Source organism: Toxorhynchites rutilus, chromosome 1 (genome assembly GCF_029784135.1).
Source record: "Toxorhynchites rutilus septentrionalis strain SRP chromosome 1, ASM2978413v1, whole genome shotgun sequence".
NCBI lineage: Eukaryota > Metazoa > Arthropoda > Insecta > Diptera > Culicidae > Toxorhynchites > Toxorhynchites rutilus.
The window spans coordinates 169,848,165-169,875,034 of NC_073744.1; the positions used below are offsets into that span (position 1 = coordinate 169,848,165).

Here is a 26,870-nt window from a genome sequence, read left to right on the forward strand (position 1 = left end):
AATACAGGTTAAGTGTCTCGGGAGACTGAACAAATGACCAGATATTGGAATAAACCGACTAAAGTGATTGATAGCACAAGTGTGCAACATTTGATTGGAAGTATCGCAGTTACATCAAAAATTTAAATAAAAGATTTCAATTATATTTTTCTATTAAATTGAAATAATATATCTTTGTTTTGATTACTTGATTTCGTTTGTATGTAATTTCATCCCCGAGATTCGCTACGTATAGATTGTAAGTTGGAAATACAGGTCGGACTCGATTATCCGGAGTATTGATTTTTTTTTCACTGCGGATAATCGAATCCTCCGGATAATCGAGTCATAAAAAAAAAAGAATTTTCTCTCGGTAAACGTAATATAATTATGATTTGCACTTATTTATTAAACGGTTTTATCTAGGTTGACCCGTTTGTATGTTTGTGACTTTGTAACTTTGTCTGTAGCGCTGTACCGAATTAATAGAAAATTAACCCTCTTCTTGTTGACAGATTGATCTGAAATTTGGAACACATCTTTATCTCTGGTCTCATTATGAAACTGCGTATTCCATGATCTTGAAAATCCAAGATGGCGGTCGCTACAAAATGGTGGATTATGAACATATTTTCTCAAAATCCCATCAATATGGGTTTTCCAAAAACTCCATCGGTATGGGTATCGAATAAAAGGGCTTGACTAGTAGAACACAGTAATTTATGAAAAATGCGAATCCAAAATGGCCGCCACCACAAAATGGCGCCATGTATTTTATTTATATCCTATATGCTATTTCTAAAACTTTGTCTACACATATTAAAATCAAAAAAAAATTGAATTATTTAATAAAGTAAAGCTCATTTCAAGAGGATGGTTTTGTCCGAGCACAGTGCGATGTCTAGCGGTCGCGAATAGCAAACGCTGGCGAGAACGTCTCGCTGGAACAAAAATATTCATCTGCTGCATGAGATCTGGGCAGTCAATTCGGTTGCTGAATAAATCGAACGCAAACATTCTCCGCAGGTATTCTCTTCGCTGACGTAGCGTCTCTAGGTTTATTAGTCCACACCGTTGTTCATATGGAGGTAATCTAACTGGATCACTCCATGGTAATCTCCTCAGGGCATATCGAACGAAGCTCCGTCGAACTCTTTCGGTCCGAGCGATATGAACTTAAGGGCCCAGACTTGAACACCATATTCAAGTACACTGCGAACGAGACAGCAATATAGTGCCTTCAAAGTGTACACATCGCGGAATTCAAATGCGTTTCGGCGTATGAAACCGAGAATTGCGAAAGCCTTTGCAGTGGTTGCAGTGATGTGTTCGTTGAATGTTAGTTTGCAGTCCATTGTTACCCCTAAATCTTTGATCGATGTGACACGGTCCATTCTGCTGCTGTTCACTTCGTTATTAAAATTCAGCTGTGTCCGAGATTTTTTGGATGAAATTATTGACGTGGGACTACGTCTAACCGGAATATATGGGTGGTAAAATGAAAACCTAAACACAGAACATGCAGGGAAAAATGAAAGATTTCGAATGCTTATAACTCGAACATTTCTTACTGGATCGGAAAGATGTTTGCATCAATTGATAGGGAATATTTCTACGCATCTATCGCAATTAATAAAATGTTATTCTTCATTAGATAAACAATTGAATATCTGTAAAATGTTGAGCGTTATCTTAACGCCCCAACTGCCTAGTTTTGATTGGCCCGATTTACAGCTTCCCTAACACAGCCATCAAAACGAAGCAGCCTTGGGGAATTCAACATTGCAAATACATGAAAGTATGGGGACTTTTGTTCTTTCCGAAATGTGTTCCCTAACACAGACTTCAAAACAAAGCAGCGTTGGAGAAATCAGCTTTGCAAGCACGTGAAAGTATAGGGAGCTTTTGATCCCACCGAAATGTTTCCCCAACAGAGATTTCTAAACCTTGGTGCCTGAAGGAAATCGGCATTGCAAATTCGTGCAAGTCAGGGGTATTTTGGTTCCGACTGAAATGTGTTTCCCTAACACAGACTTCTAATCCATGGAGCGTGGGGGAATTAGCATTGCAAATACGTGCGAGTCAGGAGCATTTTTGTTCCGACTGGAATGTGTTTCCCTACCACAGACTTCAAAACCAAAGTGTCTGGGGAAATCGGCTTTGCAAATAAATGGAAACTGCGAGTACTTTTGTGCAGATTAGAATATGTTTCCCTAAAACGGTCTTCTAAACTTAGGAATCTGGGAAAATCAAGCATACAATAGAGGCGAATGAACTTTCAAATTTCAAGCAAATTCGCGTTTCGAGAAGTACGTACACTTGAGAGATGCAAACTTCAGAGGGAAATGTAAAATAAAATAATCATTTGATGATTTTCCCGTTCACATATTTTGTCCTATGCATCATACCCAACGTAAAAGGACTGTCATTAAATTTACTTGTAACGAAGAGCATAATCTATGAACTAACCTTACATGGCAATTGTTAAATCTTTTTACTCACAAAGCAAATATATTGAATTCAATTAAATATATCATAGCCACAACCCACTCATATTTTTGCATTTCGTTGCGTTCATTTCCATGCCGTTTGATATGCACCAATTCGCCACGGTGTCAACCTCATGTTGCAAAGCGGCACAATCGACCGGTGAGCTGATGACTCGGTAGATCTTTAGATCATCAGCGTACATGAGATGATGCGAATTAAGATGATGGCTCAGGTCGTTCACAAACAGAATGAAAATCAACGGTCCGAGGTGACTACCTTGTGGTACACCAGATGGTGTAGCGAAGCAGCTCGACTTTGAATATATAATTTGAATATATAATTTTTTCAAAACCTCATCGATATTGGTATCAAAAGAAGGTTCTCGACTAGTAGAACATAGCAGATAATGAAAAATCCAATTCCAAGATGGCCACAGTCCCCAAACAATTAATTTCTTTTTAAATGTTTTCATTCAGCGGCCAAATTGAATTTTTCAAGATCATGGAATGCGCAGTTTTATAATGACAGTAGAATTAAATCTATGTTTCAAAGGGCCTGGCCGGGTAAGGGAGTAAAAAGTGCCCCCAACCAAATCACTAGCTGTATGGCAAATATTGTAAAGGATATTAAATAAGAAATTTTGGTGGTTTATTTGAACCCCTATGTGGTTTTACGTAGGATCTATAGTGAAAAACGTACCTTTTCGATTATTTCACGCCATCCTCAATAGATCCGGGATAAAAATTTGAAAAAAATACTGAATGTACTGAATTCATCTTACCCCGGTGTATCAAGAAAAATTATCAAAAAAAATTTCATCAAAAAAAACTACTAAAAAAAATTTTTAAATTCTGAATAAAATTTTTTTGGGATTTTGAGATTCAGTACTACTCTAATTCATATTTAAATGTGCTCTTACGGCTTTTCTAGATTGATAAATATCTTCAAGCTGTTTTTTTTTCAAATATCTAATAATAAAAATAAAATAATAAAAAAATAATACACAGTACAAAAAAATGTTATAGATTTTTTGGCATTTCGAAATGTTGGAAAAAAATATAACTTGGAGACCACAAATCCGACTTGTTTTTTTTTTTTTTTTTTTTAATCTTTCAATTGAAAACCACGAATACAATAAAATAATCGATTTCAAAAAAATAAAAATAATAATGCAGACGATGAAGAAAATTATTTTTGTGTCACACAATGCTCTTAAAAATTCAGGAAAAATTACGCCACATGTAGAAAAAAGATACATACGAACGCATTTAAATAAAAATTTGAGCAGGAGTGGGTCTCAAAGTTATATTTTTTTTTCAAAATTTCGAAATGCCAGAAAATCTATAACATTTTTTTGTACTGTTTATTTTTTTTATTTTGTTTTTATTATTAGATATTTGGAAAAAAACAGTTTGAAGATATTTATCAATCTAGAAAAGTACGAAAAGTACGAAAAAGTACGTTTTTCACTATAGATCCTACGTCAAACCACATAGGGGTTCAAATAAACCACCAAAATTTCTTATTTAATATTCTTTACAATATTTGCCATACAGCTAGTGATTTGGTTTGGGGGCACTTTTTACTCCCTTACCCGGCCAGGCCCTTTCAGATCAATCAGTGAACAGGAACGGGGTCTATTTTCTATTATATGGGGCATCCCTACAAGACACTCCAACATACATACAAACAGGGCAGGCTGAATGGAACCATTAAAAAGGAATTGTTGATTTGGGAACTGCAGTCATCTTGAATTTGCATTTTTCATGATCTACTGTGTTCTACCAGTCAAGCCCTTTCATTTGATACCCATATTGATGAGGTTTTGAGAAAATATGAAATCCGCCATTTTGTAGTGGCCTCCATCTTAGATTTGCTTTTTTGACGTGGGACTACGTCTAACCGGAGTATATGGGGGTGAAATGAAAACCTAAACACAGAACATGCAGGAAAAAATGAAAGATTCCGAATGCTTATAACTCGAACATTTCTTAATAGATTGGAAAGATGTTTGCATCGATTGATAGGAAATATTTCTACGCGTCTATCGAAATTAATAAAATTTTATTTTTCATGAGATAAACAATTGAATAACTGTAAAATGTCAAGCGTTATCTAAACGCCCTAATTGCCAAGTTTTGATTGGCCAGATTCACGGTTTCCCCAACACAGACTTCAAAATCAATGTACCTGTGGGAATCCGCGTTGCAAATATACATGCAAGTCGGGGGTATTTTCGTTCCCACCGAGCAGTGTTCCCCTAACACGGACTTCTAAATCAATGTGCCTGTGGGAATCCGCTTTGAAAATACATGCAAGTAGTGGGGTATTTTTTTTTTAACTCCGCCTGCGAATGACGGATCTCAATAATAGCATGTCCGAATAAGAACCTGAAATTATTGAGAAACCAGAGCAGTGGGTCCAAAGCCCCAGAAAAGGAGGATGATTGTAATAGCTGTTATCCATGGTTATTATGGAAAGGAAGTAATGGATAAACCCCTAAACCAAGGTGTGAAGCGACCCGTGCCGAGGGATGAATGGTAGGGGGGGTTTTAAACCTTGCCGTTAACGGAGCCTGTGGAGCACCAGGGTTCCCTCCACAGTATCGTCTGCCCTTGCTGCATTAAGCCGGTCACTGATGCAGTGGACCTTTTTTACCGAGAGACTCGTGGGACTTCTATGAATAATCCACATCCAAATGAACAAAACGAGCGGTCGAAAATAACGCAGAACACTAAGGTTCTGCAAATAAATCTCCATCACGCTAAAGCAGCATCTAGCGTGCTGTCTAGGAGGTTTATTGAAGACGCTATGGATTTAGCTTTAATTCAAGAGCCTTGGGTCCACAAAGGAAGAATACTTGGTATTCATACTGGTTCATGCAAGTTATTCTACGACGACAAGCATGACTCCCCAAGAACTGCTGTTCTAGTAAAAGCAAATATTAAATGCTTTCCTATAACAGAGTTCATTCAAAGGGACATCGTCGCGATCAGGGTTGAGATACCAACCGCCAAGGGAAGATCCGACATAATAATTGCGTCGGCTTATTTCCCTGGTGACGTACCTGAGGCACCTCCCCAAGAGGTTGCGGCGTTCGTAAATTATTGCAGAGAAATCAAAAAAGACTTCATCATCGGCTGTGATGCCAATGCTCATCACACTTTGTGGGGTAGTACTGACATAAACAGTCGAGGTGACTGTCTTTTAGAATTTCTCTCTTCAAACAACATTGACATTGCCAATATAGGCAATGAACCAACGTTTATAAACGCTATCAGACAAGAAGTCCTGGACCTAACACTGTGCAGTCCGGTAATTTCTTCGAAAATACACAACTGGCACGTTTCGGAAGAGGCGTCGTTGTCTGATCACAGACACATTATCTTCGAATGGGATGGTGGCTTGACAGTACAGAGAGAATATCGTGATCCAAGAAAAACCAACTGGGAACGATATTCACTTGAACTCGAGTCAGAAACTCTTAACACAAGAATAAGGTCGATTCAACAGCTCGAATCAACTTCAAAAGAATTAAATGATACGATAGTTTCTGTCTACAACAGTAATTGTCCACTTAAGAGAGTTTCTTCGACAAGAAACGTTCCATGGTGGAACAAAAGGCTCGAGCGGCTACGTAAAACAGCGCGGAAGCTGTTCAACAGAGCTAAAATTAATTCGGATTGGTCTCAATATAGGAGCGCCCTAACCGAATATAATAGAGAACTAAGACGATCTAAACGAAAATCTTGGGTAAATAACTGCGAAAGCATTGAAAGTACCCCAATCGTTGCAAGACTAAGCAAGACTCTTGCAAAAGACCACTCGGACGGGCCTGGTTCCCTCAAAAAGGACGACGGTTCGTTCACAAAATCTCCCTCAGAAGTATTAGACTTACTGATGAAAACTCACTTCCCGGGATCTACATCGGTTCATTCTGATACCAGTCCTAACTACAACCGCGACATGAAATGCTCTCGAAGGAATTCTCAAAGTGCAAAGGATGTCGCAAAGATAGTTGCTGGAATGGTTTTCACGAGGGCCAGAGTAGAAAGCGCGGTGAGATCCTTTCAACCTTACAAATCCGCAGGTGCAGATGGAATTTTTCCAGCCCTGATTCAAAAAGGAGAATCTAAGCTGATTCCATCTCTAATCGAGATTTTTAAGGCAAGTCTGATACTAGAGCACATTCCTTCCACATGGAGACTCGTTAAAGTGGTCTTCATTCCAAAAGCTGGGAAACGTGATAAATCACTCCCAAAATCATTCAGACCAATTAGTTTATCATCAATACTGCTGAAAACTATGGAAAAAGTATTATATGAATACATAAAGTCTGTATTCATGTCCAAATGCCCTTTATCTAAATACCAGTTTGCCTATCAATCAGGCAAATCCACAGTCACAGCGTTACACACGCTTGTGACTAAAATTGAAAGACTAAGGAGACTGTAGCTACAAAAAAGCTAAACAAACTCCAACGACTGGCATGCGTTGCTGTAACAGGAGCAATGCGAAGCACACCCTCAAAGGCATTGGAGGCTATCCTTCACTTGTTACCTTTGGGTCAACATGTTCAGCTGGAGGCTAATAGAAGCGCTCTAAAGCTAAAAAGATATAAAAAAAATATTAGACGGGGACAAAACTGGTCATTTGAGCATCCTGAATCTCTTACCCGTTGGACCAACCTCAGAGATGAACAGCGATTGGATAGAACCAAGGACCAATTATGACATTCCATACACAGTGATCGAACTTTCTCGTTCAGTATGGGATGAGGGTGGTCCCGATGTTCGTAATGGTTCAATCCTGTTCTATACCGATGGGTCGAAAATGGGTAACAGAACAGGTGCTGGAGTGTATGGTCCCAGAATAAAAATTTCTGTAGCTATGGGGAACTGGCCAACAGTTTTCCAGGCAGAAGTAGCTGCAATAATAGAATGTATAAATGTCTGCCTTAAAAGAAACTATAGACATGCTAACATTTGTATCTTCTCAGACAGTCAAGCAGCACTTAAAGCCCTCAATGCTTTCAAGTGCTATTCAAAAATTGTCTGGGAATGCATTTGCCTTTTACGACAACTGTGTCAGAGAAGTTCGGTACAACTGTACTGGATTCCTGGCCATTGCGGTATAGAGGGAAATGAACAAGCAGATGAACTCGCAAGACGCGGCTCAAGCTCACCCTTCACTGGTCCAGAACCATTCTGTGGAATTTCTGAATGTGTGTTGAAGAGTGAGCTGAAGAAATGGGAAGACCGGGAAGTAATGGCCAACTGGATGGCTGTACAACTCAACCAGTCAAAAAAATTTATCACGCCGAGTATTAAAATTACTCAACAATTGCTGAGTCTTAATAAGAAAGACTTCAGCACATTCACTGGTCTTATAACAGGACACTGTCCGAGTAAATACCATCTCAAAAACATAGGTTTAGTGCAAGATGATATTTGTCGCTTTTGTAATGCCGAAAGCGAAACCTCGGAACATTTGCTCTGCAAATGCGGAGCACTAACAAGACGCAGACTTCAACACCTTGATAAGGCTATTCTGGAGCCCAAGGAAGTTTGGTCTGTGTCGCCGATCAGGACTATAAATTTTATCAAACAGATTATTCCTGATTGGCACCTATCTCGCTATAGCTTTCAGTCTACTTCTTCATCAATAAGCAGTAGATTAGCTTGAAGCGTAGTACAAAAAATGGGGCATACCACAATAGTTCAAACTAATGGACGCAGTGGTTCACACCCAACAAGGGAAAAAGGGGGGTATTTTTGATCACACCAAAATGTGTTTCCCTAACACGGACTTCAAAATCTATGTGCCTGTGGGAATCCACTTTGCAAATATATGCAAGCTGTTAGTACTTTTATACTCGCTTATCTTTGTGCTGCCGGAATATGTTTCCCTAAAACATATTTCTAAACTGAGAAGCCTGGGAAAATCGTCATTTCAGATACTAGAGGTGAATGAACTTTCGCGGTTCGAGAACTACGTAAACATGAGAGATGTAATAATGTCAGAGGGAAATGTAAAATACAATGATCGATTGACAATTCTTCCGTTCACATATTTTGGTAGTCCTAGGCATCATATCAAACGTAAAAGGACGGTTATCGAATTTACTTGCAACGAAGAATATAATCTATTACAATGCATGTATTGATCATACATGGAAACTGTTCAAACTTTTTACTTACAAAGCAAATAGGTTGAATTCAATAGAATTCGAAAATTGTTCCATTCAATCGATAATTTAATCAATACAATATAAACGCTTACTAAGACAAAGGTAGTCCCACGTAAACGTTGCGGTTATATCATATACTAGCTAACCCGGTAAACTTCGTCCCGCCCATTTACTTGATTAATTCTCGAGTAATGCAGAAATTTGGTTTTTATTTGTATGGCAGCCACCCCTAAGAGAGGGGGGAGGGGTATCTAACCACCATAGAAACATTAATTGCACCCTAAAGTTTCCATATGCCTAATTTGGTTTAATTTTCTTGATTAATTCTCGGGTAATGCAAAAATTTGTGTTTCATTTGTACGGCAGCCCCCTCTAAGAGAGGGGGAAGGAGTATCTTATCACCATAGAAACATTTATTGCATCCTAAAACCTCCACATGCCAACTTTGGTTTCGTTTGCTTGGTTAATTTCCGAGTAATGCAGAAATTTGTGTTTCATTTGTATGGCAGCCCCCCCTTAGAGAGGGGGGAGGGGTCTCAAAATATCACGAAAACCTTCCCCGGCCCCAAAAACTTCTACATACCAATTTTCATGTCGATCGGTTCAGTAGTTTCCGAGTCTATAAGAATCAGACAGACAGACAGACATCACTCCATTTTTATATATATATAGATATAACCCACCCATTTTCATAAACAACTGTATTGTACTAGTCAAAACCTTTCATTTGATATTGATGGGGTTCCAAGAAAATATGTAATCCGCCGTTTTGTAGTGGCCGCCATCTTGGATTTGCATCTTTCATACATAACTGCACTCTACTAGTCAAGCCCGTTCATTTGATACCTATATTAGCTATTCAATATGGAATTATTATACAAATTATTCAAAATTTCCCAAAATCAAAAATAAAATACTCCGGATAATCGAATCCCGGATAATCAATTCCGATCTGTACTATAAAATCCATAATAGTCGAAACAAACCGAATCTATTCTAGAAACTATGCTCAAACTTCATTATACCATTAAGTTGTAATGCTCATCACTTATGAAAATGTGGTTTTGAAAATAACCGATCTTACTTCTTTTGTGATCAGTTTTCCCTCAATTTTTAAGCAACCTTGATATGTAAAATGCGACAGAAGCAGGTCGCGTGTGCTCTACCCTACTGGCCCTGTGCATCGCTTCAATGTCCGGAGGACATTGCTGGCAAAAGTGAAAGCATTGCATGCAATCCACAGTCCCGGGGACCTTCCACCTAACATTCCACATTGTGCTTGTTGGTGCTTGTTTTTCCGCGGCTAACATAGCCGACTCACACGAGGAGGCTCGACAATGCGCCCAACGAAACATGGCCCGCCACTATGTTCCATGGATGCACCGCACAAAAACACGCGGCCGTCTCCAGGAAGCGGCACAGCTGTTTTTTTTCGCGAAGGCACATTGTGTATTGTGTGTTGTGAACGGAAAGCGATAGTAGTAATAATAATAGTCATCGTTTGGCCGACGCTTGTGCTTACGCGTAATTAAAACCTATTACCTGCTTATTGCCATAACGCCACGGACCCATCATGTGGACTCGTGTGGAGCAGGCAGAGGTGTACGCAACCTAAGTTAATAATATTCATCACGGTTTGTGGGGGGTAATATGTGGTTCACCGAAGAATGAAGAGGAAGGCGTGCTGTCGTCCAATCAAGACGCCAGGTCTTGCGAAACGGATTGTAATGTTTGGCAGGTCCAGTGGATTGTTGTGTAATTGTGACCACGAGTACCTGAAAGTAGTACTGCTAAAGTACATCAGTTACGACGAGATTACACCCGAATCTGAGTAGCCATCTAATATATTCTGAATATCAAGCATGAAATCCAATTGAACAGTACAACAATCATTTATAACGGTTTATTACAACAACAGAGAACCACCAGCTGGTGAGAACGAAATGCGAACTCATAAAGAGGCGATATATCGCAGATTTGCGAAACCATAATGAGCTGCCCACGTAAATTAAAAATAACAACACGAGTGCGAATTCCATTTCAGGCTGAATTTTCGATAGACAAATTGGCCTGGCCTCCATTCTGTAATCGAATGCCTCATCGATCATGTGTGTGTACTTGAGAATGTCTCATTTCACCTTCGCTGTAACTGAACCAACCCCGCCATCGTTTTCAGACCACCGATTTGCACAATGTGAGCTCACTTTCGGCACCCCTCGGCGCCACGCTTTTGCATCCAATCAAAAAGATTATTACTTTCAAGCTCTGGTACTCGATCATTAAACTGTATGTTACACCACACCACAACGAGAGTTTCCCTTTTTTTCTGCCCAATCAATTTCAGTTCCAGCACGACTTTCTGCTCACTGCAACAATCTTCCGCTTCGAAACAAAACTGTCAAAAACCGTAGATAAACACCGTTCCACAATGCATCCCGCGCTTCTTTGGAGCCAATTTCGCAATATTATGAGCCACTTAGTATTCACGTTCGTTTCGTTCACTCATCCAGCTTTATGCTCACGGAACTGAATTAATTACACATCCGACTTTTCCTGTCGTTTATTGTTTATTTTTTCTTCTTTTCCACTTCAAAAGATCTCAACGCTAGAATATTCACGAGCCCACAGCCGATGCAACGGATGTTAACCATTGGAGCTTCCAGCACTGAATAACCCTAATCCACAGTGGTCCTAGACAGCTGCAGTGCCAATGCACACCGCGTCTAACGCGGCTCCTTTGGACCACGGACAAGTTTTTCCACTGCTTTTCTGATCCACACCACCAACAGGGGTACCGTAACGTAACGCTGATAGTTCTTGTCAGTTCGAAGCAGGTTTTTCAACACACCTCAACCTCGCTCTACCAATGGGTTCCGATAAGAAAATTGTCGGGAGAGCCCCGGTCTTCCAGAAGTGGGCTACTTTTCCCGATCAGGTTTGTCTTGACCAACGGGGGAACATGTTATACACACACACACACATTGTGCGCAGCAATCCAGGCCACAGGCACACTTGCACCCGGGGGATAACACTAGGTTCAGTTTGAAGGTCGAGATCTACAGTTCGGTGCGCGCGCGGGGACACTGCCCATCAGCGGACCACACAGCATTGTTCCCGAGGAATTCGGCACATCTTTACGGCGCGAGTATGAACCAGGTACTGATACTCGAGCGCTCCGCCGAGGCGCCGGGTTTCGCTTCGGGATGGCAATGGATGGTGGTGGAATTAATCCATGCTCAGCTCGGCAATGAGCCATTAGCCTACACCGTACCGATAATGGGACTAGCCAAGGCAAAACAGCATAGCGCGAAAAAAAAACAAGTATCGTGGAAAGGAAAAACAGAGGCGCGAGAAATATGCTCACAATGGGGGCCCCACCCTCGGTGCCGCGTCTCGGGAAGTGAGCAAGAGCAAAACAGAAGGAAGGAAAACCGCGGAGCGTTTTTATTATCGTGGCTTTTGTTTTGCACTTTCTTCGCGGTTTCGCGATCAAATGAAGGCGAATTTGAAACGGTAGCGGCGCGCTGTGGTGGAAAACATTGTCTTACTATAAATAAAATCGCAAAAAAATAAAGCGCGGTCGTACTATAAATAAAATCGCAAAAAAATAAAGCGCGGTCGTCGTGAACAGTCGTAAACGGTCGTAAATGGTCGTATTCTTGACGTAAACACAAACAGAGTGAGAGAGCGAGCAGCTGCGATGTGTTTTTTGTGTGAGAACGAGCCAGCACCCGCAGTACGCAGTGTGTATAACACTGCCCCGTCCCCCCAGCATACAGCACACAACAGTTTGTTCATTTTATCACTGCGCGAAGTGTGCGCGTCTGCGTGTGTGCATGTGTTCGTTTGTGCGTGTATGTGTTTGTGTGTGCGTGTGTGTGTGTGCGTGTACGTGTGTATGTGCGTTTTGGTTAGTTGGTGGCAAGGCGCTTATATCAATGTAGAACAGGTGAAGCAACATCATCACTTCAATAAGAAGGGGATTACGGTTTGTGGAGCGGGGGTTGTTTGTTTTGTTATTACTACGATACGTCATTTTTGCATTTTTACATGCGAGAGTAGTGGAAAAGAGAATGAAATTCTACAAAATTATCCCTTCTTTTTCACATAAATTCGCGAAAGCCGAACATAGTAGGCATCGTTCGAATAAGCGTCGTAGCAGTTTCTAGAGAGCCGCCGGCAGCGTTCTGATGCTGTTTGTAAACAATACCGACAGCAATTCTAATATGGCTGAAAGTGCATTTCATATGATTGTTTCACCTGGTACATATAGAGGCGCCTTGGTTGGTGGGTTGATGTAAACAAGAACAGTGTGTGAGAGAGAGAGCAGTCAGCGGCTGCGATACGTTCTTTTTTGTGTCATTCTTTTTTGTGTCAAACTGTGCGCGTCTGCGTGTATGTTTTTTCATATAATCTTACTATAAATAAAATCGCTAAAAAATAAAGCGCGGTCGTCGTGAACAGTCGTAAACGGTCGTAAATGTTCGTATTCTTGACGTAAACACAAACATAGTGAGAGAGTGAGCAGTGAGCAGCTGCGATGCGTTTTTTGTGTGAGAGAGTGTGTGCGTCTGCGTTGTTGCGAGAGTCTGTTTGAGTGCAACAGCAAAGCTATTCCAATGACTTTGCGGTAAACTTATTAAAACATAGAATTGGGCCGCTAGTGTTTAATAATGACAACAGTTTCCCCATCGGGGAATCTTCAGTTATTATTGATTGGAAATTGGGTGTACGTGCGCTGGAACCGTTTGATTCAATTTGCTTGGGATGTGTAATTTTCCCAGTCTGTCAGGGAATACACAATGGCGGATGTATTCGTATTCTTCATCTTACCAACTTGCTGGAAGCTTTACTCAGGTAAATCATTCCTATTAGAACCACTGGCTCAATACTAGTTCGACTGGACTTTGGTATAACGCTACGTTCGTTGGATTATGCCTAAACGCCTCTAAGGTCGTAACCAAACCGAGCTGATAGTGTCCTCTCATAGGTGGGCGTTGGTCGTATGGCAGCAAACCCGCAAAACTTGCTAGCCAACGTGGAATGTTGGCATCTTATCTTAGCGCAGCAAAAAAAAAATATTGCAAAATATTGCAGATTGTTTACATACAAAATCCAAGATGGCTGAAAGGCCTTTTTCATAAGTTGCGGTACCGTATTGTATCTATCGTGGCTCTGTCGAAGCTATCCGTTCAGTGAGGCCGGAAAAGCACTCGCCGTACTTCCTTGAGAGAATTTTTGAGTGCTTTATCTAGACGCTGTTACAGCGCGGACTCGATTATATACAGTTTCTGATTTTTTTCCACTGTATATAATCGAATCCTGTATATAATCGAGTCTAATTTTATTTATTCGTTTTTTTTTGCATGTATTTTTCGTTTTTTGAATGCAAAAGAATTTGATTTTCGATTCATCCCTTTAAAGTCAGGAAACACCTTTCTCACATAAAAAAAAAATTATCCAGATTCTCTCAAAAGATGATAGACGATCATATTTGATGAAAAAAAATCCTTCTACGCATGTGTTCGAATTTCAACAATGACAGAGTTATAGAACTTTTTTGACGTAGGACTACGTCTTTCATTTCTATACTGGGGTGTAAGTTCAAACTTTCGAAAACGAAAGCGTTACGCCGGAGAACGAGATTTTGAGCCTTAATAGCTCCTAAACAACTGAACGAAATAGTATGATAAACACTTCATTCGAAAGATAAAAGGTCTACGCGTTATATGCTTGTTACTTTTTGATCCAAACATTTGTTTCAATAGTCCTAAAATTCCTTTTAAAACAGGCTATTGAAATCACACCAATCGGTATATAAGCGAGTGCCGCTCGGAAATCCACTGAGTTATAATTGCGCAACGATTGAGGTACGATCGCTGGAATGTATGGATGTTTCCCTAACACAGACTTCAAAACCATGGAGCCAGGGGAAATCGGCATTGCAAAATAAATGTAGGCAGTGTATACTTTTGTACTCGCTTGCGTATCTGGAAATTGGAATGTTTCCCTAACACAGACTTCGAAACCATGGAGCCTGAGAGAAATCAACATTGCAAGACAGATTGAAGCTGCGGGTACTTTTGTACTCGCTTGTGTTTCTGGAAATCGGAATGTTTCCCTAACACAGACTTCAAAACCATGGAGCCAGGGGAAATTGGCATAGCAAATTAGATGCAAGCAGCGGGTATTTTGAATTCGTTTGCTTTTCTGCAAATTGGAATGTTTCCCTAACACTGACTTCAAAATCATAAAGCGTGGTGAAATTGGCATTGCAAAATAGATGCGAGCTGCTGGTATTTTTGTACTCGTTTGCGTTTCTGAAAATCGGAATGCTTCCCTAACACAGACTTCAAAACCATGGAGCCAGGGGAAATTGGCATAGCAAATTAGATACAAGCAACGAATACTATTGTACTCGAATTGACTATGGATTTGATATGGTATGATACGGTGTAGTGGATATGATCGAAGTGGATATTATATTACATATCGAAGAAATCACATTCATAAAAGCAGCGTTATAAAATTATTTGTTTACGAATGCTGCAATCGATCGTCGTTATTGGGAAATTTGAATTGTTGGGAAGCGGATCTTATTTTCGCTGTGTAATTCCGAGGAGGAATCCATTCCTTTTCAAGCGTTAATAATCCTGCTCCGGATCAACGATGATTCCAATTGGCTAGGGGAGTGGATACTATTTGTGCTGGGTATTTCCGAGGAGGAATCGAATCCCTCTTTGAACATTAATAATTCGATTAGAAGTGGTATGATAATCACTTTATTCGAAAGATGAAACGTCTAAGGTTTATTTGCTTGTTACTCATTGATTGCTGTGCTCCCGTGGCCGAGTGGTTAGCGTCCCACACTATCATTCGGGTTCGGGTTTGATTCCCGTTCTGGCCGGGGGATTTTTCGTCAAAGAAAATTTATCCGGCTTGCACTGTGGTCACGCGTATTCTAGAGCTTGCCACTCCAGAGTACATTCAAGGCGTGTTATTCGGCATAGAAATCTCAACCAAGTATAACTAATAAAAATTATGCAAGTTATGCTACGGTGAGAAGGCAAAAGTTCCACTGGAACGTTAGAGCCATCCAAGAAGACTTATTGATTGCTAAGTCAACGTTAGTCCTACGTCCACCTTGCGGTTATATAAAAGATATAACCCACTTCTAGTTTTTTGTTTCGGATTCTGTTGCCTTCAACTGGCTCTACATTAAAAAATACGCTACGGAAGACGATTCTGTTGCTTTCATTTGAAAGATAAGATAATTTAGTACAGGGGAATACTAGAAACTGATATTTCCCCCTCAGACGCATTCTCGTACACCGTGGTGTTCAAGTTCGAATCCGCTACTACTCCTTCTTCATCGTCAATTTCTGTTGCTGACTCAGTTCCAGTGTCTATACCCCCTGAGATCGAGCTTGGATATTGTCTGCCAGTCGACCCTAGAGATACTAACACCATCTTATCTGCTTTGTCTTCTGCCTTTTCGAGCGATTCCGACTCCTCTCCTGACGGCTTCAGGATCAAAGTTTCCTCTGCTAGTTGTTCTTCATCCAGCGTTGAGTCGCTCAAGCCACCACGTTCTAGAAATTTGACGTCCCTGCTGATCACAATCCAGTCCATCTTCGTATCCAGGAAACGGTAAGCTTTTCGCCCTTCCGCATATCCAACGAAAACCATCTTTGTTGCCTTCTTGTCCAGCTTTCGTCGCTTCTCCTTGGACACGTGTACATAAGCCTCCGATCCAAATATTCGCAAATGAGCGTAAGATGGCTTCGTTCCATGTCAAAGTTCATATGGCGCCTTTTCGATAGTTGACGTTGGCAAACGATTCTGCAGATAATTTGCAGTACAAACTGCTTCGCCTCAGTATTTCGTGATCCGTGATCCGTCAGGTAGTTCCTCAAAACCGATTCAGAATATTCTCCGCCTCCGTCTGTCCGAATGACTTTCGGAGCACACCTGAACTGGTTCTTCACCATCGCACCATACTCTCTGATCTTCTGTTCAGCGTCCGACTTAGCTTTCAACAAGTAAACAACCGTATAACGACTATAATCGTGCATCATCGTCATGAAGAACCTGTATCCACTGTATCCATAGGACCCCTATATCTCAAGGCACCAAGTCACCCACAGCTTCAGACTTGCTGCTTGATACTTTAGGAAACGGCAACCGACTCATCTTGCCTTCGCAAAACATGGCACAAACGGACTAAATTTCGCTTTTGTTCATTTTTAGCCCGAAGCCCAATCCCTCCTGCATTATTTTCGCTATTGCTACAGGATCACGATGTCCGAATCGTCGATGCCACAGGTGCTCACACAAGTCCGAATGCTTTTCTTGGATCATAAGCGCTTGTTGTGGTAATTGCTTCAAGCAGTACAAACCACCACTCCTCTCGCCTACCAGAACGGCTTCCTGGCCTTTCAGGATCTTGCACCCTACTCGATCAAATAAAACATTGTCCCCTGGGTTGCAAATCTTACTCACCGAGAGCAGATTTTCCTGACAACCAAGGAACATGGTGGAACCTGTTACCGACACCACCTCTGCGGTTCCAGCCCCATTCGATATGATTTTGTTTCCATCGGCCAGACAGATTTTTGGTTGCTGTGATGAATGCACGTTTTTCAACAGCTTCTTGTCGCTGGTCATGTGAGACGTAGCACCGGAATCCAAGTACCACCGGTTCTCGCTAGAATTCGTCACAGCCATCAGACACTATCCCATCCGGCACTTCAGTAGCCAAATTCGCCTCCAGCTTCTTCTCTTGCCTTCCCTTAGTCAGCTTCGGGCAAACTCGCCGAAAATGTCCTTCTTCTTGGCAGTAAAAGCACACTCCTTTCTTCTTCTTTTCGATCGTTTTTGAATTCACTGTTTTCATTACATTCTCGCTGCCATGCACATCACCGCCGTTGCATTCCAACCGACGACGCCACTCGTCCCGCAGCTTGCTCTTCACGAAATCCACCGTTAACTCGTTTTCCGGCCTGTTTTCGATCACACTGATCAAGCTGCCATACGATGACGGAAGACTCGACAAAATCAGCGCCATAAAAACTCGATCCTTCAGATCCTTTCCAATCACCTCCAAACGATTTTCCAGATCCGTCATCTCGTTCAGGTGCGCGGGGAGATCACCGTCTTCCGATAACCGTAGGGAACACATTTTTCGTAAGATGTGAAGCGTCAATTATAGAGAAGTTGCCTCGTGAATCTGCTTCAACTCCACCGCCAATCCAATCATAGCGCGAGCCTTCCCGTCTTTCACGAGCCAATCCGCCGTGACCGCTTCCGACTTTAGGTCCAAAACAAGCTTCGACAATTCCTCCTGTACAATCAAAAGCTCCATCTTGAACTCCCAGATCGAATAATTATGGTCGTTCAGCTTTCCAAAGAAATTTTTGCATCCGCCATTTTATTTTTATGATCCACTCGCGAACACTTCACAGTTCGAGTTTCCAACAAATGTCCACAAATTCCATGTTACGCTGGGCCCATAAACTGTTGGGTTATCGCAGAGAAATAATAACATCGGAATTATTGATGATAAAAGAATAAAGACAACGAATTATTGTATGTCGCGTGTATATTTTTCAAGAGAAGAAACGATTATGGCTAGTAAAGAAAAAGAAATTGCACGAGTGCGGCACATTGACAGCACGTAACTAAACCGCACCGCTGAGTTTGGCCGATTGGGCAGATCGGCAATTGTTGCCATCCCAATAATTCCATGCCAAACCGATATAGTGGTTCTCAGATTTTCGTGAAAAGTGGTAGTTTTGTTCTTTATCGCAAAAAAATTAGACCCATATTTTTTTATTTTTTGACGTAGAACTACGTCTTTCATTAAGGGTGCCAAATCAGAAAACAGGTCACGTTTTTATGAAATAAAGTTAACGTTAATAACTATTTTTGTCGCGAACGGATTTTGGCGATTTACATACTAAACGAATCGGAAATTCCGTAAGATTTGTTTAATATGCTATAATTTAGATTCCCCTGGTTTGTAGATGGTTTAAATTCCTGAAAACTTTTAGCATTTCCATTTTCCCATACATTTGTTCTGTTCATTTGTGTGCTTTCCCGAACTGAGCTGTCAATAACGAGCAACTTATCGACGACCAACGGAGGGGAAATCGTAGGATTTAAAGTCTCCGTGAACAAAGGAAAAGGTAGAAGAATGAAGGGGAATACTTGCCTAGAGTATTAACAGTGGATCTCGCTGAGGCAAACTTTCATTCGGCATCGAACTGTTGAGCAATCCAGTTCACTTTGCTTTCGCTGCGCTTCGATCTAAGATTGGACCCCACCAGTGGTAATCCAACTTGGATATCGTCGTTTGATTTTTTCAGTTCGTTTTTGGCGTTATTCATATCGTGTGTTTTTCTTTCCGCGTCATAAATTGGACGCTTCGCGTAGAATGTTGAATGTCTTACTGGAATGTTATAAGTTATATGGGTTCGCGTGCCAATCGCAAAACTGCCTTCAACTAGGATTACATTTGCGCTAATATTGATAATAATGAAGCATTGCTACTGTTTTCGAGGTTGTTATTAACAAAAAGAGTTTATTTCGCTTGTTTAGTCACCAAGAAAGTAAATGTCGTTCTGGAATTTTGTATGTGGTTAGATTTCGCTTGCCAGTAGCAAAACCTCCTCCGCTAAGGGTGACAGCTGCGCATCCCTCGAGCATGAGAAAGTAATGGAACTTTTTTCGAGGCCAGTGATATTAACATAAGCATTTCTTTTGAGAATAGCGCAAAATGATGAGAAGTGTTTATATTCCTAGTAGTTTCAAGCCACCAATGTATGGCGACTTATATAAAATAACAGTGTAGTTCTACGTCAACAATGCGGTCGTATCTTGGACACAACCTCCTATAATTTTTGAGTAGGGTGACCATTTCCATTTTAGGGTTGTCCGAAAAATCAACTTTTCCTCTTTTTTCCAAAAATGACTTTTTTCAAAAATTCATAACTTTTGAACTACTAAACTGATTCAGATGATCGACATATCAAATTAAATCCTTTTTTAAAAAAATACCGTACCAAAAAAAAATTGAATACTGCTCTCGTTATTATTGATCGTATTCGTTTTTTTTTTTTTGGTTTTCATAGTCTCGGGACCAAAGGCGCTATATTTTTTTAAATTTTTTCTGGAAAGCTGAGGATTTTTCACATAACATATGTCGAAACCAGAAAGGCGTTTTTTTCGTTTTTGACTTATGATTTTTCAAATGGTTCGATGGTTCGAAAAATCATTTTTTTCCTCTTTTTTTCCAACACATAAAATGAAAGCCTGTTTTTAGTCTTTTTTTGAAAAATTTTAGACTTGCGATATAAAATGGATTTTGATTTCGTAATTATTTATTGTATTAGTTTTTTTTATAGTTTACATAGTTTCGGGACCAAGGAAGCTATTTTTTTATATTTTTTCTTGAAAGCTGAGATTTTTTTACATGACATATCCAAAAAACAGAGATTTTTTATTTTTCGTATATAATTTATGATTTCTCAATGTTGTTGTTTTCAGTTTTCTTGTATTCGTTAAATATTTCTATGCGACTAGACTTGATGTATGCGACTGGAATTCAATTCATTAGGAAATGTGTTATTTTTTTTGAAAAAAGGCTAGCTAATTAGCTTTAATTTGATATATTGATCATATGAATCGGTCTAGTAGTCCAAAAATAATAAATTTTTGGACAAAGTCATTTTTGGAAAAAAAAGTTAAAAATGATTTTTAGGACCATCAGTTAATTTTGAAAAATCATAACTCAAAAATGTTATGTGTTATGTGAAAAATACTCAGCTATTCAGAAAAAAATATAAAAAAATATATCATTACTTGTTTATCTAGCTTTTAACAATAAAAAACGAACGGATTCTGAATCAGTAGAGATGCCGCTATTGCATGAACCTCGGGCAAGTTGAAAACATATTTTTCGACAAAATGGCGGTCATGTGAAGGAAAAAAAATTTTAGAACGCTTTTGTTCTTCTTCTTCTTCAATGGCACTAACGTTCCTAGAGGAACTTCGCCGTCTCAACGTAGTATTACTTGCGTCATTTTTATTAGTACTTAGTTGAGATTTCTATGCCAAATAACACGCCTTGAATGCATTTTGAGTGGCAAGCTCTAGAATACGCGTGATCACAGTGCAAGTCGAAGGAAATTTCTTTGACGAAAAATTCCCCCGACCAGAACGGGAATCGAACCCGAACACCCGGCATGTTAGTTATGACGCTAACCACTCGGCCAAGGGAGCAGGGAGTTTTTGTTACGTTTCCCTTTTTTTAGTACTAAAATTTAAAAAAATATGATTTTTATTGGTTGAATAGAGAGATGCACACCGATTGTATTCATATAAATTCGACACAAATCGGTTAAGTTGAACTTGAGATATCGTGTACGCAAGTTTGAAAAAAAACAAACTATTAGGTGTACCGGTAAGTTTCTTTGATTTTACAACAGATGGCGTAGCTTGATTATTATTCCAATGAATCAGATTACCAGACATTTGTTGGAAAGCTACGGTCATTGCACGTCTTTTTCAGTATATGCCAAAAAGTTGAAGCGTAAACAACATAGTGTTATGCCACTTTGAATATGTCAAATTTCGTACCAACGAGAGTGTTTTTGCGGGGAGTGTTACTCCATTCAATATGAAGAAAAAAGCTGCGAAAGTCATCGCATTTTGTTGGAAGTATATGGTGACCATGCTCCAACTGAGTGAACATGTCAGACGTGGTTTGTTTTTCAATCTATACCCCAATATGTTCCCGAAAGACGTAATCCTACGTCAAAAACCATTCCTTGCAAAAAACTACAAAAAACATCCTGAATCATTTGAAGGTAACACTGCTATGAGTAATGTATAGGAAATAAACAATTTGGGCCAATTTGTATTGATATTAAAATCCAAGTGAGTCCATAGTAGACGAACCGTTATTCACAAATGATTTTCTTGTTTTGACGAGTGAACGATTTGGAAAGGTAGCATTTAGTGAAGGTTTCCTACGACGCTACAACGCAACGCATTCATAACTCCGCATCAATTACAAACTATTATTCAATTTGAGCGAACTAAATTGGCGTATTATTTCCGATCGAAAACACCGCACCGCAAAGCAAATTATTATGCTAAGACCCATGTTCAGGAACTATTAATTAGAGAAAAACACAACAACAACAAAACCAAACAGAAGAGCCTACGAAACGAAATGATATGGTTAATTATGGCTGAATAGACAAGTGCCACCCTCGCCGGTGACTAGTGAAGCATCCAGAGGAGCGCTTATTAGTGCTCGGCAAAGCGTGCATCTATTTTTGGTCCGCCCCCACACAGGTATTATTTGCGATTGCCTCTGCTTCCTTCTTCTGTTTTTGTTTGATGTTTGTTGATGTTTTTTTTCTTGCGGGCGAGCGGAGCGAGCTTCTTCTAAACTGTTATGCAGCTCACTCGCGTAAAAAATCGGATCATTGTGGCCCAAAAAAAAGAAGCCTGTGAACCCACCGTGCGCGGCAAGCGGCACATTCCGATGCCAACGAACCAAAGGTTGAGCTCCGCAGGCTTCGTGTGGGTGCGCATGGGCGCGTGAGCACTTTTCCTTTCGTTTGCCAATTTCCCATTTCCCACAGAGCGCGCGCGGAGAAGGAATGAGGCACTGCGACGGTGCCCAGATTAATTATATTAATTGACCATATTGTTTTATTGTTCCTTTGCGCGTGAATGTTCCTGCGCACGCACGCACATTCGGCCCGAGAGGATCACGAAGGCGTGGCCGAAGCGATCTAAGCTGCAGCTGCGACGCGAGCATTAATTAATTACCGACGAGGAAAGTTGTTTCGATTGAAGGAACAGCGATTTGTTTGACGCCGAGCAATCAACAGAAACGGGCAATTATTGGCAGGTTTCACACTTTTATTTTGTTGAATAATTGCTGTGCGGGTGAGACTCACCTGATGTCGGGCGCCGCTTCCACCAGCAGCCGCACGCAGTCGAGGCAGCCGCGGGCGGCCGCGTAATGGAGCGCCAGGGCTCCACCCGCGGGCCGTTCCATCGGGGCCATCATCTGTGCATGAGACGAGTCCAGATGCGACAGATATCTGGACTCGTTGTACCCGGAGCACCCCACTGTAACTCTGGAAGAGAAAAGAGAGAAAGAACGGAAAGAGAATTATCGTTAGAGAATCATTGTCATAAATAGCATATTTATTGACCTGATTTCGAAACTATTTTTTATTTGTAACAGTAATCTGATCTCATACCGAACAAAATTGCATAACTGGGATGCACTTCTTGATTGCTGTAAATTGAGGCTGATTGGAAATTGTATTGAACCGTTAAACCGGCTGAAACTGATACTGTTGAGCTCAATGGGTAATTCAGACAGTTTTGTTTTCTTTACGCTATCAGTGGCGAAACCATCGCAAAATAGGATGAAACTGTATAAAGACCTTAACGCTCGAATAAATAGATCAACAAGCAAGACATTCTCTTGTGTTTTGAGTGATGAAACAGATGTATTTGAAGTGAGCCCTCTATATCCGACGACAAGGATTGAAGAAAAAACATAATAAAAAGGAAAACAGACAGAGAAGGTACTGACCTTGACCTTCTCATTGCGAAAGAATCACATGCACTCATCTTCAGTCCTTCGTTTCTTCACAATTTTCCTGACCTTCAATTGAAATACGCGCCAATGTGAACATTAATTATAAATGAATATTACTTCAATTCTACCATCGACAATACGTCTCTCAAACGCGAAACCACCGTTAAAGATTTAGGTATTCTCCTAGATTCACGCCTAACCTTCAAAGATCACGTAGGTTATATAACCACTAAAGCCTCAAGAAATCTTGGCTTCATCTTTCGCGCTGCAAAACAATTCACTGATGTCCACCGCCTGAAAGTTCTTTATTGCTTGTTGGTTCGATCCTCCCTGGAGTATACAGCAGTTGTATGGGCACCACACTACCAAAACAACACAAGTAGAGGCAATTCAACGCAAATTTATCCGCTTTGCTCTTAGTCGATTGTCTTGGAACGACCCTTTCAATCTCCCAAGATATGGGGATCGCTGCCAGCTAATCGATCTAGATCTTCTTATGAACCGAAGAAATGTTGCTAAGGCATGCTTAGTGTCTGATGTCTTGCAATCTCACATCGATTGCTCTGCTTTGTTAGACATGTTTAATGTCGATATTCGTCGTCGTACCCTTCGGTCACACGATTTCCTACGAATTCTGACATTCCGCACCAACTACGGCCACAATGAGCCAATTAGTAGTATGTGTCGCGTGTTTAACCGTTGTTATTGTGGTTTCTATTTTCATTTGCCCCGGTCTGCTATTAAAAGTAGGTCCCGTTAGTTTAGTTTAGTTTAGTATATTGTGTTCCGTTGGTTTAGTCTAGGTCAATGTTGGTGATTGACGAGAGAATCGACGAAATCAACCAAATTTTTGACGTAGGACTACGTCTTTCATTTCTATACCGGGGTGTAAAATCAAAGTTTCGAAAACGAAAGCGTTACGCCGAAGACCGAGATTTTGAGTGTTAATAGCTCCTAAACAACTGAACGAAATGGTATGATAAACACTTCATTCGAAAGATAAAATGTCTACGCGTTCTATACTTGTTACTTTCTGATCCAAAAACTTGTTTCAATAGTCTTAAATTTGCTTTCAAAATAGGCTATTGAAATCACCAATCGGTATATAAGCGAGCACCGCTCGGAAATCCACTCAGTTCTAATTGAACAGCGATTGGAGCATGTTGTCGCTGTTGTGGTGAAGCTCTTCATTTATCATGAAAGCGCGGATGAACGGTGTCACCAAGAGCCTGTTTGTGCACCTTAGGCCAGAGAGGAATACATCAGGAGGAGAGTGATGTTACAAACGGTTCCCCGGGAAGATCTCGAAGCAGCCGCTACACACACACATACGGAACGGAATTCTTTCCGTTTGGATCGAGAAAGATCCGGAAAATAATCTGCCAGTTCCTCTAGGAATTTAGAAATACATTCATGTGAAAGAGTTTATTTGAATGTGTTCTATCCATGTAACACTGTGACCAAATATGTTTCAATCAAGTGCTATTAACAGATGGTTATCGAGTTAGCATTAACCACTGGTGGGCTTCCAGTATCGAGGAAAATGTGGAAATATCTAATCGTTACTGAAAATAGTTCCCACTTTATCTGGGAATTTAAAATTACATTCATATGAACGAGTTTATTTTAATGTTTTCTATCCATGTAACACTGTGACCAAATACATTAGGTTTTGTGATTTTTCAATCAATCGCAATCAACAGGATAGCTTCTGAAGATTATTCTTCCCCATCAGTAGGATATTTCCGTATCCAATATTGGATGCATAAAACCTTGTGCCTCCAACGTAACGCTCTCGTTTTCGAAGTTCTCCAAATATTCATTCATTCAGAATGAATTCAGATTCAACTTCATACAAATGATCTCTAAATCAATGATAGTCCTACGTCACCCTTGCGGTTATACCATAGATATAACCCACTTCCTGTTTTTCAGCAAGTGAAAACAGCTTCTCCAATCAACGTGTTGGTCTCGCATCATACGATACCACTCAGTGAGTGAGCGAATCCAAACATGTGGTAGACAAGTTCATTCTGTCTCGTAAGTAGAAAGAACAGCAGCTCTGTCGACCAATGATTCACTCTCCATCGATCGGATTTGTGTGTGGATGAGACATTGCAGATTGCACTCATTTGAACAATTATCATACCGACAGCAAGCGTTTTAGGAGTCAATGCAGCAAATATTGTGATGCATACCGTACAAAAATTTATAAGCAGGGAACAAAGCTGCGATTTTTATTCGATCAGTTGTTTGTGAATGTCCCTTACTTATTCTTTAAATTTATCAGGTGTAATACATATTTTAGATTAATGTGGACTAATTGTATATGCGATAAAAGATGTTATGTTTTGTAAATGCTTGTGGTACAGTAGTTTGTTTTTGTGGTACAGTAGTCTGTTTTTGTTTGGTTGCAGCATTAAAGGAAATTGGAAAACTGCCAGTAGGTAACTTTTAACGACAAAAGGTCAGGACCACATGGCTAACGTAAAGAAGAAAACATCGAATAAAAAAGTCTGATGCATGCGAATATACACACAGATGTGATAAGAAATTGATAGTAAGAATTTTTCTGTTATCCGGATGGTCAATATTCATCAGTTTTCGCATGGAGTATACCGTTTCACCAATCGATGGAAAATAAATACGATACAGTAATCTTCCGAATATACATATTTCAGTTTTTGCGGAATGTTTCTTCAGAAAAGAAATGAAGTTCTAATGTAAATCCGAAAGAACTTTTCACACAATCAAATAACGTTACGTTCCAGATTGTATCCATTACTTTTCCCAACAAAACGTTTTTAACCTGTTTTTAACCCTAATATACTCGCGCAAATGGTCTCCCAGGCCGACAATCAATAATTTTGTTTCAAAGAGGATGAATTGATTGACTTTAAAAACTGAGTGAAGATGAAGAACACATATTAATAGAGTATCACGTTTTCTGCAAGGAATATTGAACAGATTTTCTTCTGTTAAGAACTTAATAACAGAAAAGGTTACAATTATGATTTTTTGGGGATATATTGAAATTATTTGAATATTAGTTAAGAAAGAGTAAGTACAGGTCGGACTCGATTATCCGGAATTTTAGACTCTATCATCCGGAGTATTTTGGTTTTGATTTTTTTTTATCGAAAATTTTGAATAATTTGTTAATATACTTTATAAATATGATTATTTGAACAAATTTGTACGAAGCTAGATAGAGGAGAGGACTGTAAAAGGGGTTGGTCAATACAACTAGTTTCGATTATCTGCAGTAGATTTATATACGTTGGAAATGATAATTTAATGAAACATAGATGTAGTTAGGATGAGCAGGGTCTGTTTAGAATGTTTTAATTCGGATATCCACAGTGCATCATATATAATATGATCTTTCGAATAATCATGGATGTAGTAAAAAAAAGTAAAAGTTGGGGTAGGAGTGTTGAGATTGTTGCAAAGAATACAAAATAAGTGATAAATCTTTGAATCCGTTTGGATAGTCCTTTGATTTATTGGATTCTCAAAAGTTGTCTATTTAGCATCTTCATATGTTACGATATTATCGCAGAATAGATTTAATTTAAT

General features: G+C 40.0%; 1 protein-coding gene across 9 annotated transcripts in view; it reads right to left on the reverse strand.

The window, feature by feature from the left end:
- Positions 1-26,870, reverse strand: part of LOC129765747 (putative uncharacterized protein DDB_G0282129) — a 271,283-nt gene that overhangs the window by 139,981 nt on the left and 104,432 nt on the right. For 8 of the 9 annotated variants that reach the window (XM_055766181.1, XM_055766176.1, XM_055766171.1 and 5 more), the window contains one exon: positions 22,636-22,818. In XM_055766181.1, the coding sequence (XP_055622156.1) occupies positions 22,636-22,818 (183 nt within the window). Of the gene's footprint in view, positions 1-10,915; positions 11,731-22,635; positions 22,819-26,870 lie in introns of those variants that run through there. The other variant, XM_055766192.1, reaches the window with a different exon arrangement.